Below are 20,494 nucleotides of genomic sequence, written 5' to 3'. Positions count from 1 at the left end.
ACACAATCTTAAGGTCCTACGAGCCACTTTATTGACTTGGGATCCAGCCAATCTCCAAGGTACAGTTTATCATATTGGTCACTAGTCGGAAGTTTTGCTTACCTCATGATGTCAGATTTACAGGTATGGATGCTTTAATATTTGTAGATAGATTAATGTTATCCACTTCCATAATAAATTTAAAGATGCAGAAGGAAGAACTAATTGGGACAGGGCTAAGCAGTGGATAAGGTTAATGCAGGGGTTTGAGATTGTGTTTCAAATCACAACAACCTTGGTCCTATGTAAAAAAAAAATGGAAGCCCTTTTTATTGTATTTCAATTACTGACCAATATCCAATCTACCACATCCCAGCAACATTTTTAAATGAATAGTTGCGGAACAGCTATAAGAATATGTTGAACAGAACAAAGGTTCTTTTGAAAGTGAGGGACTAAATTTGAATTGGCCAGCAGCAGCAACCTGTCCATAGGGGCTGAGGGGCCATGCCCTCCACCCTTTTTCCAGAAAGAAGAGTATGTGTCAGGTTGAACAAAGTTCAGCCTGGCAGACACGCTTCTTTTTCAGGTCAGGAAGCCAGGAGCGGGACATGTGCAAAATGTCAATGCTCCTGGCTGCCTGAGCTAAACTTTGCCAGGATGAAGATTTCACAGACCTGTGGGCGTGACCTCGTCAGCCTGGCAAATGTGCCTCGAGTCCCTTGCAACAAGGGGTTGTGCCACTCATTGCTTCGGACCAAGGTGCTTCAGTTTTAAACCCTGAAGTGCCCAGGGCTGAGTGTCAATCACTGACACCTCTTCACAGAATGGGGTGGGGTCAGTAGACTCACTGACCCCATCCCACTCTGTGACAACGTTGGGACTGATGCCTTCCCTCATTGGCTGACCAGGCTTGGGACTGCCGGCTTCCTCTTTGGCTGGTAAGAAACCAGCAATTTCAACCCTTCTGGGACCTCTGAGGCTTTTCTCTTGGAGATCTACATTTAAGGTATTTTTTTTTATTTTTGGTGCATGGTTGCATGTATGTATGAATGCATGTGTATTTTTTAGTGAGTGTTGTGAATGGGTGTGTGTGCATTTGTGAATTCATGGGTATGAGTGATTTGTATGTGTGCTTGTATGCCCCCCCCACCCCTCTGCTTGGTAAAATCACTGGCTGCCACTTTTGGCCAGTATTAAAGAATTAAAGTGGAACTCCTCAACATGCTTAATGAATGGCAACAAGCTGCTCCAACCCTTCTCAATTTTTTTGATTTCTAGAACACCACAGACCATGATATTTTGTTGACCAAACTGAATAATTAGTTTATAATAACTGACGTTGCCCTAAAATTTATCAAGTCTTTCCACAGAGATCACAACGATCAAGTGTGCATTTGATCTGCGGAACAAATCTCTCTGAGTTTTCTATTAGGTGTCCCACAGGGACCATAACAATCTATGAGTCTTCTCAACTGCTACCCTTTTGGGTATGACCTTTTAATTACTGTGGGTTTTGCCTTAAAGTTCTTCTGCCACGCCGCTGCATCTGGTGTTAAGATACAAAGGGTGCATTTTTTGGCTTCTTCATGTACTATCAGTGATCTGCAACAAATGTCTTGGATTTTATACTCCCTGTCAGCTCCTTGTGCCTCTTAAATGCTTTTACATTATTATATTGATTTTTCAACCACCACACCAAGGGGAAGGCATCTTTAATCCTTTACTTTGCTTTCTGCAATAATATGATGCCAATAAATCAGACGGTATTTGTAAGTGATGCTTATCACCCGCGAGGGTATCCAGATGGTTTGCTGCGGAGTCAGTCGAAGAGCCAGGTCTTTAGTCACTTACTGAAGTGGGTAAGTGAGGGTGAGGTTCAGAGGTGGAGGGAAAGGGTGTTCCAGTACTTGGTGGCCAGGAGGAAAAAGGAGCGTCCACTGGTGCGGTACAGCAGATGCGTGGTACCTGGGTGAGGGCGAGGTGAGCAGAGGTTCTTGGGAGGTAGGTGGAAATTCAGGCGGTGGTTCATATAGGCAGGCCCTTGGTTGTGGAGGGCTTTGTAGACGTGGGTCAGGAGCTTGAATTGGCATCTTTTCTGGATGGGGAGCAAGAGGAGGTCTTTCAGGTGCAGGGTGATGTGGGTCCTCTTTGGCAGGTTGAGGATCAGTCTGGCAGCTGCATTCTGGATTGTCTGGAGTCTCTTCATGAGTTCAGTGGTGGTGCCTGGATAGAATGCATTTTTGTAGTCCAGGCAGCTGGCGATGAGTGCCTGTGTCACAGTTTTCCTGGTGCTGAAGAGGAGTAACTTGAAGACTTGGGGAGCATGTGGAGAGTGTCGAAGCAGGACGAGGAGACAGTGTTTATCTGATGTTTAATTGAGAGTTCACTGTCCAGGATGATGCCAAATTTTGGACGTGGTCTTTCGGAGTGGGGGTGGGTCTATGTTCCGATGGCCACCAGGAGTAATTCCGGAGGGAGTTGTGTCTGCTAAAGATCTGTACTTCAGTTTTGTCCATGTTGAGCTTCAGGCAGTTGCTCTTCATCCAAGCTGAGAGGTTCTTCATAACTTTGTGAAAGTTGGTCTTCTTCGTGGTGTGGTCCACTGAGAGCGAGAAGATGAGCTGTTATCGGAATAGGAGATTATGTTGATGTCATGGGCTCTGACGATGTCTGCGAGTGGTGTCATGTAGATGTTGAAGAGGGTTGGACTGAGGAATGAGCCTTAAGTGATGCTGCAGATGGTGCTCTTGAGTTGAAAGGTGAAGGGCGGGAGACGGGTTTTCTGGATTTGCCTCGTGAGGAAAGAAGCCATCTATTGGAGTGCACGGTTTGTGATTCTGATCTGGTGTAGTTGCTCAATGAGTGTATGGTGGGAGATGGTGTTGCAGGCTGTGGAAAGGTTGAGTAGGATGAGGGTGACTGAGTAGGGTGCGGATGTCATCTGTTGCTGCGATCAGGGCTGTCTTGGTGCTGTGATTAGCTCTGAATCCTGATTTGGCAGGTTGTTTATCTCCAGGTGTTTGATGAGTTGGAGGTTTAATGACCTTCTGCAAGACTTTGGTGGAAAATGGGAACAGTGAGATGGGAGAATTGTTCGGGAGTTAGCTGGGGTCTGCAGAGGGTTTCTTGAGTAGTGGTCTGACCTCCGCGTCTTTCCAGGCACTGGAAAAGATGGCTGTGGTGATGGAGGTGTTGAGGATGTAGGTGAGCTGGTGGTAGATCTCGACAGGGAAAAGTCAGTGTGGGCATGGGTCAGTGGGTGCTCCTGAGTGGATGGAGTTCATTAGAGTGTTTCTGTTCGGTGTACTGAGTTGTTACCATGTGGTGAGTGGGTGGTGGCAGCTGTGGTTGAATAGATGATCTGGGGGTCAGTGGGTGGGGGATCGAAATTTATGTCGATGGTTGCTATCTTGTTGTGCAAGTGTTCGGCGAGGGCGTTGCAGGGTTCCTGTGAGGAAGGGATCGGTTTTTGGTGGCTGACAGGTGGGTGAACTCTGGCAATGTTAAAGAGTTCCTTGGTTTTGTTGTCGCTGGTCTCGATCCGGTGTGTTAGGGCATCCTTTTTCACAGCTTTGAGCTGGTGGTGGTAGTTGTTCAGGGCCGACTTGAAGGTGACTCGGTCCATGTTGTTCCTACGGGTTCACCACTTTCTTTCCAGTTGTTTGCATCTGTGTTTTGCCATTTTAAGTCCTGGGGTGTACCAGCTTACTTGTTTGGTGGGTCTGTGAGTTCTTTACAGTTTGGAGAGAGCGACTCGGCATGCAGCATTCATGATCCAGGTGTTGAAATTCTGTACTGTAACGCCGGTGGATTCCTTCTGCATTTTCCTCCAATCACGTTGGACGACTCATTAAAGATAATGCGTTCTCTGAAATCGGGCTTACCCCTGCCCTGTGAAAATTCTCGCATCTGTGGCAGAGGTGATAAACCCAGCTTTTAACAAGGTTTTGAACCTCTCTCTGGCTGAAGGAATGAGGCCTGATAGTTGGAAGCACGGGAAAATTCTTCCTCTTTTAAAAAAGTCCTCCGCCGACCTTTCTGTAGCCAGCAACTATAGGTACATTTCGTTGCTGCCTTTTTTCTCCAAAGCCTTGGAGAAATTTATAAATAAGGTTGTTGCGGAGTTTGTTGAGACCAACTGTGTTTTACATCCAAGTCAATCCGGTTTCCGAGCTAATTTTAGCATGGAAACAGCCCTTTTGGAAATATCTGAATCCATTAAGGCCACACTTGATAAAGGAGGGTAGGCAGTTTTGATACTGTTGGACCTGTCCACAGTTTTCGATACCGTACCCCATGAACTCCTTTTGGGTAGACTCCAGGGATGTGGTATTGGGGGCACGGACCTGCAGTGGTTCAGATCTTTCTTTGAGAATCATCAGCAAACAGTTTGGTCACCCCCTTTTGCGGCACCTATCTCGCCTCTGAATGTAGGTGTCCCACAGGGATCTATTTTAATCCCCACTCTGTTTAATGTGTTTATGGCCTCTTTGGCGCCATTGGCTGAACACTATGGCGCTAAAATCATTTCTTACGCCGATGATACACATTTGTTGTTCAGGTGTGGTAAGGATAAGGCCCTCAATGGGAATGAGATAAACCTCTGCTTGTCAGCAATATTTGAGTGGTTTAACCACTTCACCGCGGCGCAAATTCCGCCGCGGCGCTGGGGGGGTGCGGGGTGAGCGCAGCGCCACCATGCTCGTGACGGAACCACGCCGTCATGAGTCACGGGCGAGCTGTGCTCATGACGGCGTGGTTCCGTCACGACTCCGCCCACTCTTTATTTCGCCCGCACAGGCGGGGAATCAGCGACGCGTGGGCACACGCCGCCCGTGGCTCATGACGGCGTGGTTCCGTCATGAGCACGCAAGGGGTTAAACAGAATCAACTACTATGCAATTCGGAGAAATCAGAAATTATTTTCTTCGGTCACAACCCAGGGGATGAGTGGTGCGACTGGTGGCCGCTGAACATGTCTCCCCCCGCTACCTCAGCCACAACTGTCAAGAATCTCGGGGTAAAATTGGACACGGATATGTCCATGAAATCCCAGGTTCAGGCTGTGGCAGGTACATGTTTCGGCCTACTGAAAATGTTGCGTAATTTTCTTCCGTTACTCTCAGTATCCCATAGGAAGACAGTAGTACAAGCACTGATTCTGTCACGTCTTGATTATGTAAACGTTCTTTATGTCAGCCTTCTGGATTATCTTATTGGCCACCTTAAGGTGGTACAAAATGCTGCGGCTAGAGCCATTCTCATGGTTGACCTCAGGACTCACATGACTCCTCACCTGAAGTCCTTGCACTGGCTTCCAGTACGCAAGTGGGTACATTTAAAGGCCTTGGTGCTGGCTTATAAGACCTTCCATAAAACTGGGGCCTTATATCTGAGAAACAGGTGCCAGCACTATGTTCCATCTAGAAGTTTGAGGTCCTCTAATTTGCTACTCTCGCAGATCCAAAGGTTCTCCCGCTCTCGCTTGGGTGGAAGGTCGTTTCAGGTGGTGGCCTCTCGGCTCTGGAATAGCTTGCCTCCAGCCTTGCGTCAGGCGCAGGATCTCCTCAGTTTCAGACGCAGTTTAAAAACTTGGCTGTTTGCACATCAGTCCAGCGGCCTCGGGCGTCCTGTTTGGTTCTGTCACTGGTTCCTTTTCCTAGTGCTGGGACACTCTTAGGAGTAGCCGCGCGCTCTATAAGTACACAGTAACATTAACATTAACAATTCTGTACTGCCTGGTTCAGGTCTATGGTGCAGATGGGCTGGGGTACGCTGAGGGCATTGGTCCATTGGTGTTGAATGACCTAGGTCCAGTTGTGGGAGGGGGCGCTGTGGTGGTTGGGGGTGGTGCAGGGAAGAATGGTGATGGCGAAGTGTACGATGGAGTGGTCCGACTAGGTGAGTTAGGTGGTGTGACTGTTTAATTTGTTCCATGATCAGCGTGGCTTCGTAATCAGTTGTGGTGCAGGAGATTGATTCTTTGTGTATGATGGCAATGCCTCCCCCATGTTGGGTGGTGCGGTTGCAGTGTTTTATGTTGTAGCCGATGGGTGTTGCAGTGGCGATGTTCGAGGCGGATGTGGGAGTAAGCCAGGTCACTGTGCTGAAGGTCAAGTTGGAGGCAAGGGTGGAGATTGTGGACCAGACTTGGGTGGAGTGTTTGCAGAGCGATTTGGCTTTGATCACAAGGCAGCTGAGTCGTTCCAGAGAAGTCTCGGCTGCCGGGGTAGGTGTGGCACTGGTTGCTCTGATGGTAGTTGGCGTTAGGGTGGCAGTGAAGCTGCAGTGTCGGCATGTGAAATGTCCTGCTGGGAAGCGAGGCGATGTGAGACAGCAGTTGCTGTTGCGTCTGGGGTCCAGGGTACATGGCACAGAGTTCTGCGGCAGAGTATATGTGGCAGTGCAGAGGGCCAGGGTCCCTGGCACTAGGCATGGTCCTGGCGCAGATGGGCGCAGACAGGCTTGCTTTTGTTATGCCTTTGGCTTGCGGGCAGCACGACCATGCAGTGTTCTCCATAAGTAGTCCTGGGAGGTTGAAGGTGGCAGTCCAGAAGGCGGGATGGGAGGAGGCTGGAAACAACGGGAAAACAACGTAGATGACATACAGTAGAAGCACAACAACAGAAGTGAGGGGGAAGAAAACTGAAGCAGTAATTACAATGCGGGAACTGTATTGCGAGTACAACAAATCTGATTAATTTTAATTGAATTAGGTGGACTACTTATAACCAAGATTCATATTAGTTCCTAACCCCATGTTCTAGAGCTAAATCCACTTGAACATGCTCACTTCTTCAGCAGTTTTCCATCCCCTGATATATTTTAATGACCCCAGTTAGTAACTGGGTCTCTAGTTGGCAGAGGTTTGCACCCTGTCCAAGTAGGGACCTCAAGGCTAGTCAGGGTAAGCTAGACGCATACTTTAAATTAACATGTACTCATCCATTAGTACCCTGAAACAGAGCAGGCCGGCTAAAATTAAGAGGTAATGTGTAAAGTATTTGTGCAACACAAACACACACACAGTAACACAATGAAAACCCTACAAACAAACTTCTCACAGATTTAGAAAAATAGAGTATATTTATCTGAGTAAAACAAGACCAAAACAACAAAAATCCAATAAGTTGAATTTGAGATATGAATTTTTAAAGATTAAGGCAAAAACAGTGCTTAGAAGTCAATAGCGATAAAAGTTTACTTGAGGTTGCGAGGGACTAGGGTAAATTCAAAGGTCAGGCTGACCACAATGGAGGGCAGACCGGCAATGAGACACATGCAAGTTCAGCTGATAAAGTACCTTGGATGGAGCACAGCATCGATCCTAAGGGCACGATGTGGGGTTGCTGCATCATTGTCAAGCTCCATTGAGATGCAGGCAATGCGTCGTCATCGAGCCGTACAGAGCATCATTGTCGGGCCACACAGGCTTCAGAACCACTGTCGTCAAACAGCCTCTGCGTCAGGATTGAAGGGAAATGCATCAGTTCCGATCAGGGCAAAGGTGACAATGCATTGGTTTTATAACAAAACTGCCGCAGAGCCCACTTCTGAGTCTGAGGACTGGAAGGGGCTCCTCAGGCAAGGGTCGGACTCACAGATGGCAGAGTCCAGCAGCACCAGCAGAATTGCAGGAAGTCTTTTGTGTCCCTGAGACTTCAGAAAACAGAAGACAAGCCGGCAAGCCCTTGAAGTCACTCTGGGTTCAAGTGAGATGGGTCCAGTCCTTTTACTTAGCAGGCAGCAAGGCAGCTCACCAAAGCAGGAAGCAGTTCCTGAGAACAGTCAGTCAAGGCAAAGTGGCAATCCTTACAGCTCAGCAGTCCTTACTCCAGCAGAGTTCTTCCCAGGTCCAGTAGTGTACTGATTTGGTAGGGTCAGAGCCCAAGTACTTATACCCAAATGTGCCTTTGAAGTGGGGGGTGACCAAAGCTGTTCCTTGAAGGGCACAGGTCCCCTTTCATCCCAGCCCTATCTGCCGGGCTATATGTATATAATCAGTCGTTTGTGAAGGGACTAAACACAGCCTATTCAGATGTAAGTGTAAGCTCCCTCTCCCCCTTCCTGCCCAGGAAGGCTATCAGAAAGCAGATGAATGCAGATGAATCCTCTGTCATACCCACCCTTCCTGTGTTTGTGGCTGTCTAGAGGGAATGCACAAAGTTTAGCTGTCACCAAGCCCGGACGTGTACTGGAGAGAGGTTGCAGGCACATAGCGCAAAGTTAAGAGCAGAGAAATGTCCTCTTTCTAAAAAGTGGCATTTCTAAAATAGCAATATCAAATCCAACTTTACCACTGAAGAGGTTTTATCTTTAACTCCCAAAGATATGAAACATGATTTAGCTACTCCTTTCAAATAAGAAATTACACAGGTTAAAGAGTTTTAAGGAATTCCCAATGCTAGCCTATGAGAGGAGTAGGTCTCACAGCAGTGAAAAATAAATGTAGCTGTTTTTCACAACCAGTACATGTGAAACATAAAAGTACATGTCCTACCTTTAACTTACACAGCACCCTGACCACAGCGCTACCTTAGGTGTAACCTATGTGCAATAAAAGGTGAGTTTAAGGCTTGGCAAGTGGTTTTAAATGCCAAGTCGAAGTGGCAGTAAACTGCAAACACAGGCTTTGCAATGGCAGACCTGAGACGGTTTTGAAAGGTTACTTGTGTGGGTGGCGCAATCAGTGCTGCACGCCCACTAGTAGCATTTATATAACAGGCCTTGGGTATATGGTATACCACTTTACAAGGGACTTTCAGGTAAACTAAATATGACAGTCAGGTATACACCAATGTTATGATGTTTAGGGAAGAAGCACATGCACTATAGCACTGGTTATCAATGGTAAACTGCTCAGAGTCCTAAAGTGAACCGCCTACAGATACAGCAAAAAGTGGAGGTAAGCAGACAAAAAGTTGGGAAAGACCACCCTAAGGATGACAGATCCAACATCCACTGACCTGCCTTGCTCTGATTGGTCCAGGGGGAACCAATAAGAGACAGGCCTGGAAGGAGTCTGTTAGAGCTCCCAGGTATTTCACACAGGCTGCGGCCCGGACGCGCCAGTCGCCGTATCTATGCTGCTTTTTTGCCTGGGACACTGCACAATCGTTTTTAAGTGCTCTTCTTAATCTGTTTTATTGTAGTGTTTTGCACTTGGAGGATTTGGTGGGCATTTCCCTGTTTGCAAAAGACACAAGATGATGGACGGAATGTTGCACATTGGCAAAACATTCACCCCCAGTCACAGGTCTGGGTATAATCCATTGTTATTTTGCTCACCATGCCACCCCAGTTCAGACATGGCCATATGCAAATCACTCTTAACACTGTGCCTCATGGGAACAGTCAAGCCTGAACTGCCAAGCCATGTCTTCCCTAGGCCTGGGCGAAAATTTCGTTCCGTTCGCGGAAATTGCGATAATTTGACATTTTCGCGTTCTGCGGAAAGCGCGAAAATGTCAAAATTTCCGCATTCCGCAGCTTAGCGATAATTTGGTTCTTGCTCGCGCTGTAAAAAATTACATTCTCGCGCGCGATCGCCTTACCTGAATCCCTGCGTTCGCCGACATGTTTTCTTGATCCGGTCGCGTTCTCCATGAGATGTTGTATTGTTTTTAGCCATTTGCGCTGTCTCGCGACAGTTCGCGCCCGCAGTGACGTCATGCGTCGCGCGATCACGTCTTTCTTCTCGCGATCATGCACCGCGAGACAACTGAAAACAAGATGGCCGCGCCCGCGAGCAACCACATGGATAAGTTGGCGAGCCGCAACCATGCAGAAAATCTCGCGAACATGCGGGAAAAAAACTTCCGCATCTTCGCGATATTTCCGCGTGTTTGCGATAATTTTTAACATTTTCGCGATAATTTGCGAAAGTGGATTTCGCAAATTCCGCCCACCCCTAGTCTTCCCTGGACCGGAATCAAGCATCCTAGGATCGGTTTCGGGGTTTCACCCCTCTTCAGCCAGGATAGCTTGACTCCAGTGGCGTAGTGAGCACGGGACCCACGTCTGGGCATACCCTTCCCACATAGGGTGAACAGCAAAACACACAAGATGATGGACGGAATGTTGCACATTGGCAAAACATTTACCCCCAGTCACAGATCTGGGTATAATCCGTCGTTATTTTGCTCACCACACCACCCCAGTTCAGACATGGCCATATGCAAATCAGTCTTAACCATGTGCCTCATGGGAACAGTCCAGCCCGAAATGCCAAGCCCTGTCTTCCCTGTACCGGAATCAAGCATCCTAGGACCGGTTTCGGGGTTTCACCCCTCTTCAGCCAGGATAGCTTGACTCCAGTGGCGTAGTGAGCACGGGACCCACGTCTGGGCATACCCTTTCCACATAGGGTGAACAGCAAAACGCACAAGATGATGGATGGAATGTTGCACATTGGCAAAACATTCACCCCCAGTCACAGATATGGGTATACTTCCTCGTAATTTTGCTCACCATGCCACCCCAGTTCAGACATGGCCATATGCAAATCAGTCTTAACCCTGTGCCTCATGGGAACAGTCCAGCCTGAACTGCCAAGCCATGTCTTCCCTGGAATGGAATCAAGCATCCTAGGACCGGTTTCGGGGTTTCACCCCTCTTTAGCCAGGATACCATGCAGAAAATCCCCTCTTCAGCCAGGATAGCTTGACTCCAGTGGCGTAGTGAGCACGGGACCCACGACTGGGCATACCCTTTCCACATAGGGTGAACAGCAAAACGCACAAGATGATGGATGGAATGTTGCACATTGGCAAAACATTCACCCCCAGTCACAGATATGGGTATACTTCCTCGTAATTTTGCTCACCACGCCACCCCAGTTCAGACATGGCCATATGCAAATCAGTCTTAACCCTGTGCCTCATGGGAACAGTCCAGCCTGAACTGCCAAGCCATGTCTTCCCTGGACCGGAATCAAGCATCCTAGGACCGGTTTCGGGGGTTTCACCCCTCTTTAGCCAGGATACCATGCAGAAAATCTCGCGAACATGCGGGAAAAAACTTCCGCGTGTTTGCGATAATTTTTAACATTTTCGCGAATCAGTCTTAACCCTGTGCCTCATGGGAACAGTCCAGCCTGAACTGCCAAGCCATGTCTTCCCTGGACCAGAATCAAGCATCCTAGGACCGGTTTCGGGGGTTTCACCCCTCTTTAGCCAGGATAGCTTGACTCCAGTGGCGTAGTGAGCACGGGACCCACGTCTAGGCATACCCTTCCCACATAGGGTGAACAGCAAAACACACAAGATGATGGACGGGATGTTGCACATTGGCAAAACATTCACGCCCAGTCACAGACCAGGGTATAATCCATCGTTATTTTGCTCACCACACCACCCCAGTTCAGACATGGCCATATGCAAATCAGTCTTAACCCTGTGCCTCATAGGAACAGTCCAGCCCGAACTGCCAAGCCATGTCTTCCCTGGACCGGAATCAAGCATCCTAGGACCGGTTTCGGGGTTTCACCCCTCTTTGGCCAGGATAGCTTGACTCCAGTGGCGTAGTGAGCACGGGACCCACGTCTGGACATACCCTTCCCACATAGGGTGAACAGCAAAACACACAAGATGATGGACGGAATGTTGCACATTGGCAAAACATTCACCCCCAGTCACAGATCTGGGTATAATCCATCGTTATTTTGCTCACCACGCCACCCCAGTTCAGACATGGCCATATGCAAATCAGTCTTAACCCTGTGCCGTGCTCTCCATGCCACTGGAATCAAGCTATCCTGGCTGAAGAGGGGTGAAACCCCGAAACCGGTCCTAGGATGCTTGGTTCCAATCCAGGGAGGACCTGGCTTGGCAGTTCGGGCTGGACTGTTCCCATGAGGCACAGGGTCAAGACTGATTTGCATATGGCTGGGTTCAAACTGGAATGGCATGGTGAGCAAAAAAACGATGGATTCAGGCCCAGATCTCTGTACTGGGGTGAATGTATGACATTGTTCTGCATTCTGTCCATCAACTGTTGTTTTTGCATTTGTCACCCCGAGTGGGACGGGTGTGCTCATACGTGAGTCCTGTGCTCTCCATGCCACTGGAATCAAGCTATCCTGGCTGAAGAGGGGTGAAACCCCGAAACCGGTCCTAGGATGCTTGGTTCCAGTCCAGGGAGGACCTGACTTGGCAGTTCGGGCTGGACTGTTCCCATGAGGCACAGGGTGAAGACTAATTTGCATATGGCTGGGTTCAAACTGGAATGGCATGGTGAGCAAAAAAACGATGGATTTAGGCCCAGATCTCTGTACTGGGGTGAATGTATGACATTGTTCTGCATTCTGTCCATCAACTGTTGTTTTTGCATTTGTCACCCCGAGTGGGACGGGTATGCTCATACGTGAGTCCTGTGCTCTCCATGCCACTGGAATCAAGCTATCCTGGCTGAAGAGGGGTGAAACCCCGAAACCGGTCCTAGGATGCTTGGTTCCAGTCCAGGGAGGACCTGACTTGGCAGTTCGGGCTGGACTGTTCCCATGAGGCACAGGGTGAAGACTAATTTGCATATTGCTGGGTTCAAACTGGAATGGCATGATGAGCAAAAAAACGATGGATTTAGGCCCAGATCTCTGTACTGGGGTGAATGTATGACATTGTTCTGTATTCTGTCCATCAACTGTTGTTTTTGCATTTGTCACCCCAAGTGGGACGGGTATGCTCAGACGTGAGTCCCGTGCTCTCCATGCCACTGGAATCAAGCTATCCTGGCTGAAGAGGGGTGAAACCCCAACAACGGTCATAGGATGCTTGGTTCCAGTCCAGGGAGGACCTAGCTTGGCAGTTCGGGCTGGACTGTTCCCATGATGCACAGGGTCAAGACTGGTTTGCATATGGCTGGGTTCAAACTGGAATGGCATGGTGAGCAAAAAAACGATGGATTTAGACCCAGATCTCTGTACTGGGGTGAATGTATGACATTGTTCTGCATTCTGTCCATCAACTGATGTTTTTGCATTTGTCACCCCGAGTTGTACGGGTATGCTCAGACGTGAGTCCCGTGCTCTCCATGCCACTGGAATCAAGCTATCCTGGCTGAAGAGGGGTGAAACCCCGAAACCGGTCCTAGGATGCTTGGTTCCAATCCAGGGAGGGCCTGGTTTGGCAGTTCGGGCTGGACTGTTCCCATGAGGCACAGGGTCAAGACTGATTTCCATATGGCTGGGTTCAAACTGGAATGGCATGGTGAGCAAAAAAACGATGGATTTAGGCCCAGATCTCTGTACTGGGGTGAATGTATGACATTGTTCTGCATTCTGTCCATCAACTGTTGTTTTTGCATTTGTCACCCCGAGTGGGACGGGTATGCTCAGACGTGAGTCCTGTGCTCTCCATGCCACTGAAATCTAGCTATCCTGGCTGAAGAGGGGTGAAACCCCGAAACCGGTCCTAGGATGCTTGGTTCCAGTCCAGGGAAGACCTGACTTGGCAGTTCGGGCTGGACTGTTTCCATGAGGCACAGGGTGAAGACTAATTTGCATATTGCTGGGTTCAAACTGGAATGGCAAGGTGAGCAAAAAAACTATGGATTTAGGCCCAGATCTCTGTACTGGGGTGAATGTATGACATTGTTCTGCATTCTGTTCATCAACTGTTGTTTTTGCATTTGTCACCCCGAGTGGGACGGGTATGCTCAGACGTGAGTCCCGTGCTCTCCATGCCACTGGAATCAAGCTATCCTGACTGAAGAGGGGTGAAACCCCGAAACTGGTCCTAGGATGCTTGGTTCCAGTCCAGGGAGGACCTGGCTTGGCAGTTCGGGCTGGACTGTTCCCATGATGCACAGGGTCAAGACTGGTTTGCATATGGCTGGGTTCAAACTGGAATGGCATGGTGAGCAAAAAAACTATGGATTTAAGCCCAGATCTCTGTACTGGGGTGAATGTATGACATTGTTCTGCATTCTGTCCATCAACTGTTGTTTTTGCATTTGTCACCCCGAGTTGTACGGGTATGCTCAGACGTGAGTCCCGTGCTCTCCATGCCACTGGAATCGAGCTATCCTGGCTGAAGAGGGGTGAAACCCCGAAACCGGTCCTAGGATTCTTGGTTCCAGTCCAGGGAGGACCTGGCTTGGCAGTTCGGGCTGGACTGTTTCCATGAGGCACAGGGTGAAGACTAATTTGCATATGGCTGGGTTCAAACTGGAATGGCATGGTGAGCAAAAAAACTATGGATTTAGGCCCAGATCTCTGTACTGGGGTGAATGTATGACATTGTTCTGCATTCTGTTCATCAACTGTTGTTTTTGCATTTGTCACCCCGAGTGGGACGGGTATGCTCAGACGTGAGTCCCGTGCTCTCCATGCCACTGGAATCAAGCTATCCTGGCTGAAGAGGGGTGAAACCCCGAAACCGGTCCTAGGATGCTTGGTTCCAGTCCAGGGAAGACCTGACTTGGCAGTTCGGGCTGGACTGTTTCCATGAGGCACAGGGTCAAGACTGGTTTGCATATGGCTGGGTTCAAACTGGAATGGCATGGTGAGCAAAAAAACTATGGATTTAAGCCCAGATCTCTGTACTGGGGTGAATGTATGACATTGTTCTGCATTCTGTCCATCAACTGTTGTTTTTGCATTTGTCACCCCGAGTTGTACGGGTATGCTCAGACGTGAGTCCCGTGCTCTCCATGCCACTGGAATCAAGCTATCCTGGCTGAAGAGGGGTGAAACCCCGAAACCGGTCCTAGGATTCTTGGTTCCAGTCCAGGGAGGACCTGGCTTGGCAGTTCGGGCTGGACTGTTTCCATGAGGCACAGGGTCAAGACTGATTTCCATATGGCTGGGTTCAAACTGGAATGGCATGGTGAGCAAAAAAACGATGGATTTAGGCCCAGATCTCTGTACTGGGGTGAATGTATGACATTGTTCTGCATTCTGTCCATCAACTGTTGTTTTTGCATTTGTCACCCCGAGTGGGATGGGTATGCTCAGACGTGAGTTCCGTGCTCTCCATGCCACTGGAATCAAGCTATCCTGGCTGAAGAGGGGTGAAACCCCAAAACCGGTCCTAGGATGCTTGGTTCCAGTCCAGGGAGGACCTGGCTTGGCAGTTCGGGCTGGACTGTTCCAATGAGGCACAGGGTCAAGACTGATTTGCATATGGCTGGGTTCAAACTGGAATGGCATGGTGAGCAAAAAAACGATGGATTTAGGCCCAGATCTCTGTACTGGGGTGAATGTATGACATTGTTCTGCATTCTGTCCATCAACTGTTGTTTTTGCATTTCCCTGTTTGCTACCACACCTATTTTGTGTTTCAAAGGTGCAGACTTCACGAACATGACCTGCCTTGCTCTGATTGGCCTAGGGGGAACCAATCAGAGACATGCCCAGGAGGAACCTGTTAGTGCTCCCTAGGTATTTCATAGAGGCTGCGGCACGAATGCGCCACCGGCGTTCCAAAGACAAGCCCGCCTGCGTCTGTCAGTGTCTGGACGATGCCAGGGGCCAGGCACCGTGACTCCCCTAACTCTTACAGGTTTGTCTACTCTTTGTGCAAGCTCAATGCACTAGAACTTACCCACAGCCTTGTTGTGACCATGGGTGGGTTCCAGATGGACTACCTTTCTACTGTAAGACATGCTGCTTTGAGGTTAAATCCACTGTATCCCTCACTAGGCTTTTCCCTCAGAATGTACGTCTTGTAGTCTTAACTGCTGCTCCATGGTCAAACATCACGCCAAAGTCCTTGATCTTATTCAAGACCACGCCCCAGACATTCTGTTCCTTACAGAGACCTGGCTCTAGCACCCCCCCCACCAGCTACCATTTAGAGTATTTTAATAGAACTAGTGGTAGAGGAGGTGATATTGCGGTGAGAGAGAACTACATATGTAACTGGACACCTTGCACTATTCCTGATTGCAGAAGCGCCCTTTTCAAAATTGGTTTGGGTAGCAATTTTACCTCATCAGGGATGTTAATGTTGTGTTCCTCCGTCACCACCAGAAGGAAAGTTTAATGTATCAGGATAAGCCACCCTCCTTGAATTTCGGGTGAACCCAGAGTAGTAGAAACTGCTGTATTCATATCTACCCAGAAAAGTACAATTAGGTCCAATAAGTGGGTCTCTGTTGGAGAAACACCTTCGAGGACATCTTTTATATAGCACATAACCGCTCCCTGTCTAGGATTGTCATTTCGGCCACTGACAGGAGAACACCCTATGTTCCGATTCTCCTTTTCGTGTGGTCATGGTGGTGAAGACGCAAATCTGCCAAGTGTGCCTAAGGTGACCTGTGTGGCTGTGCCGTGACTCAAGAATAAAAGGCCCATCCCAAACCCAATTCCCCCTACCCCACACTTCCAACATGAAGAATCTGTCACCCACATAATGCAAAGAAACAAGGAAAAAGTTGCAAAATAAACAGTTGGGATCATTTGCCGGAACACGTCAATCTTAATGATTTTGTTGCCTTAGCAATATCATATCGCATTTGACACTCATGAACAATTCCTAAGGCAAAATTAAGTATTTCACCAATACAAGCTCCCTTCCCCAGTTGCGTCCCCGCATTTCAAGTCTGTAAAGAACAGAAGGGTTAACATCAATAAGTTATGCAATAGAAGGATGAGGGTTGTTTTCACTAGACCCCATGACACACGATTCTCCTTACCTGTTGGTCTTGCATTTCTTGGGGTCCTACTATTTACAGTTCCTTCGGATCTTTCTCAGATTCCCTGGTGTGGGTCTGCCATCACCATCATGTGTCCTGCTGGAAGACTTCTAACTTCTACCGGCTCTGTGCAGTGTCATTCGTTCCTTGACCCAGTCCGAAACTAATTCTGGGCTTTTAATGATGAAGGATCTCCTATGATGCAGTACCTTCAACTTCACATAGTACAACAACATATATTGCATCTGCATGGCTCTGAGCTTTTGCTTTACCTCATTGTAAGTACTTTTGCTATATAGTCTGGAAAGACAAGGATTTTGGCAGACTCGCAGTAAATGTCTTCCGTTTGACGTGCCTTCCTAAGGATAATATCTCTATCAACATAGTTAAGGAGTCTGACAATCTTTGGGAGCAGAGTTAGTGCTCGATGTGCTCTCTTAGTTATGAAGCACATGGAAAAGTCTGCCTCAGGTACCCAAGATTTAAAGCAACGGTAAAGAATTGTTTGGGTTTTTGACCTTCCACCCCTTCAAGGATACCCATCAGTGTTAAATTGTTGTGTTGTAATCTACCTTCTGCTTCCTCAGCCAGTTTATCAAAACACAGTCTTGTGATTTCTTGACTTGACTTCACTTAGAAGGGAGGGTACACCATCTTCCACTGTGGAAATACGGTTCTTGGCCTCCTAAGTTTAGTCAGACAAGTTGCACAGATCCTTCCAGTCAAGTGTCACCTTCACCCTGTGCCTCATATTTTCTTGTGCAAGGAACAGTGGGTTTCACAGATGGCCTGTAGAAAGGTAGTCAGTGAAATTGTTACTATTGAGTTTTCCCCTACTCTGCTTGAATCCTCTGGGGAAAGAGTGGTTGCTAGTTTTGTAAATATATCTGCCCTGCCAAGGTGTGTGATGCCCTGTGCTTTGTTCCTTCCCAGCTTGCAGTAGATTCAGCCTTCTGGCACTCTTTCAACCGTGACCCAGCCTGGATTTCAGGTTTATCCCGCTGAAAGCTCCGGAGCGCTAGACTTCCATGATCTAACTGGGGCCTCGTACAGAAGCAATCCGACTATGTTGCATTGAAATTGGCCTGCTGGAGGGGATCGCAAAGAAACATCTTTCAGTATGGACTTCAGGGTCAACCTCCAAATGTTCAAATTGTTTTATCAGCAATGCACATTTCTCCAGTGGGAGATATGATATAGAATGTCAGGGGAGGTGCCAGGGGGATAGATTTGACGCATGGACTTTAATCCTAATTCTCTTTCTTTTCTTATGGGGCAGCCACTAGTTCTCCTGGGGCTTATGGGATTTTTGGGTAACTAAGCCGCCCTATTAAAAGTATTTTGCCCCTTAAACTACAAGAGGCAGAGACTACTGCAAGCCCATTGAATTGCCAAGCACATCCTTTCTTCAGTTTGGCTTTCAGGTATAACGAGGTTGAACAGTCGGGGCATTCCCCTGAAGGTTGTCAGTGGAAACTCTGGCATGGTAAACCATGTAAATAATTCACAAAAATGAGTTTGTCCTGACACTTCTTGTTCATTTTTATTTTTAAATGAAAAGGGAAATTTTTTCATCTTCTTTAAGTTCAATAGCTTAGTAAATATGAAACGTACATTTGATACTTTATAAAGCCACCCTTACTAGGGAATTAGCCAAAAGCTTATTCTAACACTTAGCATGTGAAAAAGAGCAAGCCATCTGGAATAAGTGAAGCTGGTTTTCCACGCTGCTATATTGATGCACATCTGGTTTTGAATCTACACTCTGATTTTTGGTGAATTGAGTTGGACATTTGCTTACTTTAAACTGATTAAAAGATGTGCAGTTTACAAGATGCGCAATGGTATTTTATTTTCATAGCATAAATTCAATATTCATTCTACGCATCCCCAACAGTTGGGGGAATGTGAAAGTGTGACCCTATGCCATACACAATTAAATACCACCTAACATATGTCAAAAAGAGCAATCTAGGTCTGTTACTTATTTTTTTTTAAACTCAGCACTCAACCTCTTCTCTACTTAGGAATGCACTCGTCAGTGTTTTCTGGTGTTCTTTAAGTACTGTCGAGGGTCTTGGGGCATATATTTATCAAACTTGGTATCTTTCCTGTTGCCTCCCTTCGTATTTATAAATACAATCAATCCATAGTCGGGGTGTAAATTGAGTAAATTAGTGGTAGTACGCATTCTACAAATGAGATTGTTCACTAGATATATAGCAGAGCTACTTCTTGAATGACCTCTAACATGTGTTAAAATTGCATATTGTGAGAGTAATCTTGCATAAACTTCGATTGTTATATTATTCTCCTTTTACGTAATGTATATTTGTTTATGTTTATTTTCACTACAGGGAAAACTTGGTTTGACCAGGACATATCTTGGGAGAACTTGGAAAGTGTAGCGTACCACGAGAACTTGGAAAATGTAGCGTACCACAACCACACTAGCATTGCGCCGGTATCAACCGTGTCTTTGCACATGAAGGAGCAGCCGAGGACGTTTCACGCAGCTGACCATGCATAACCAATATGTGTCCTCATACCTCTTGCAAGAATTGCGCAAAGTGTACACTTTGAAAAATGCACACGATTCTACCCACTTTCAATGACAATTAAAGAAGAATTAAACATTTGATCATTCTACAGAAGTCATACACACGAGCACAAAACAGAGTTTCGAAAACCTCTATATAAAACAAGAGACACTCTGGACATACCGGCCCCCTTTTCGCTCATCCTGGTGGGAGCAGCTGATAGTTGATAAATGTTTAGGTATCATAAGAATAAATGCTTCTCTCTCTCGAATGTGCTACAGGCAGCTCTGCATACATTGATTACAGAAGCCACATAGGTGCAACATTTCTCCTGTTTCACTGTTTGCTTATAAATGCTACTTGCATTCATTTTCTGTCAACAAGTGTCTGTGGATGCTGTACTTTCATTTATCATTCCTCAAGGCATGCTAAAACACCCAGACACAAGGTGAACAGAATTTAAATCATGAGCTACATTGCTATAAGTGACTATACATTGCACGAATACATATCATATCCAACTCCTACGTAGAGTTTAATTTAAGACTAAGAGCACCACTACTTTTATTTACACATAATACAGATTATTTTAGTATGAAGTAGAGAGATGTGTTAAATGTTGCAGGCGAATGCTGATTCCATAACTATTACGAGACGTCACGGTTGCTTTTGCCACTTACCCAGCACAGTCCTGAACTGCAGGCCTCCTGGGATACCCGGAAGGGATAGTCATCGTTTTTCCATGAACCGCGAACAGCCCTCCAATAATAACGTCCCCGGAAGCCCTGGCTCCCACAAAATCATTGGAAACTGTGCAAGCGCACGACGTGCGGCCGCAGAGAATTATAAGAGAGGCCATCCACAGCTCGCGCGCCATGTTTCACGTGCGCCGCGCGCGGCTCTTTCAGGAGAAGCGAGAACAGCAGTGCTGGTGTCCCCACTCGCTTCCACTTCCCGTGCACGCAGATCAGGGAAAGAGTTGTTGCTAAAGCCAGATACACCTTGCTAATGTTTATTGTTACTACAAATACACCTGCGTTTTGTGTTTGTGCCGGACCAATGAATTATCGAACAACACGCTTTCCTTGCGAGAACAGATTTATAACCTGATACATGGTCGTAAAAGGTCTGCTCATTAAGGAGGCATTTTGAAAATACGAGTCACTAGGTCAGAGAACAGAATAATATATTTTCGAACACTAAAAGAAATATTGGAATGTAATTACAACTATTTGATGTATCTAGCACGCTTTTGAAGGGCAATGAGCAGAATGAAGTTAAAAGATATATAGTATTCTGTTGTGGCATTTATATACCTATAAAATTGAAAAAGG

General features: G+C 47.2%; 1 protein-coding gene across 1 annotated transcript in view; it reads right to left on the bottom strand.

The window, feature by feature from the left end:
• LOC146817844 (G protein-coupled receptor family C group 6 member A-like) overlaps window positions 1-20,170 on the bottom strand; it is a 266,256-nt gene extending 246,086 nt beyond the window's left edge. The window contains exon 1 of the mRNA XM_085611306.1: window positions 19,841-20,170. Coding sequence (XP_085467432.1) covers window positions 19,841-20,037 — 197 coding nt within the window. The 5' untranslated portion in view covers window positions 20,038-20,170. The remainder of the gene's footprint in view (window positions 1-19,840) is intronic.
• Window positions 20,171-20,494: the final 324 nt, after the last annotated feature.

Source organism: Triturus cristatus, chromosome 6 (genome assembly GCF_964204655.1).
Source record: "Triturus cristatus chromosome 6, aTriCri1.1, whole genome shotgun sequence".
NCBI lineage: Eukaryota > Metazoa > Chordata > Amphibia > Caudata > Salamandridae > Triturus > Triturus cristatus.
The sequence above is the reverse complement of the archived record's forward strand: the minus strand, read 5'-3'. Positions and strand labels throughout refer to the sequence as shown.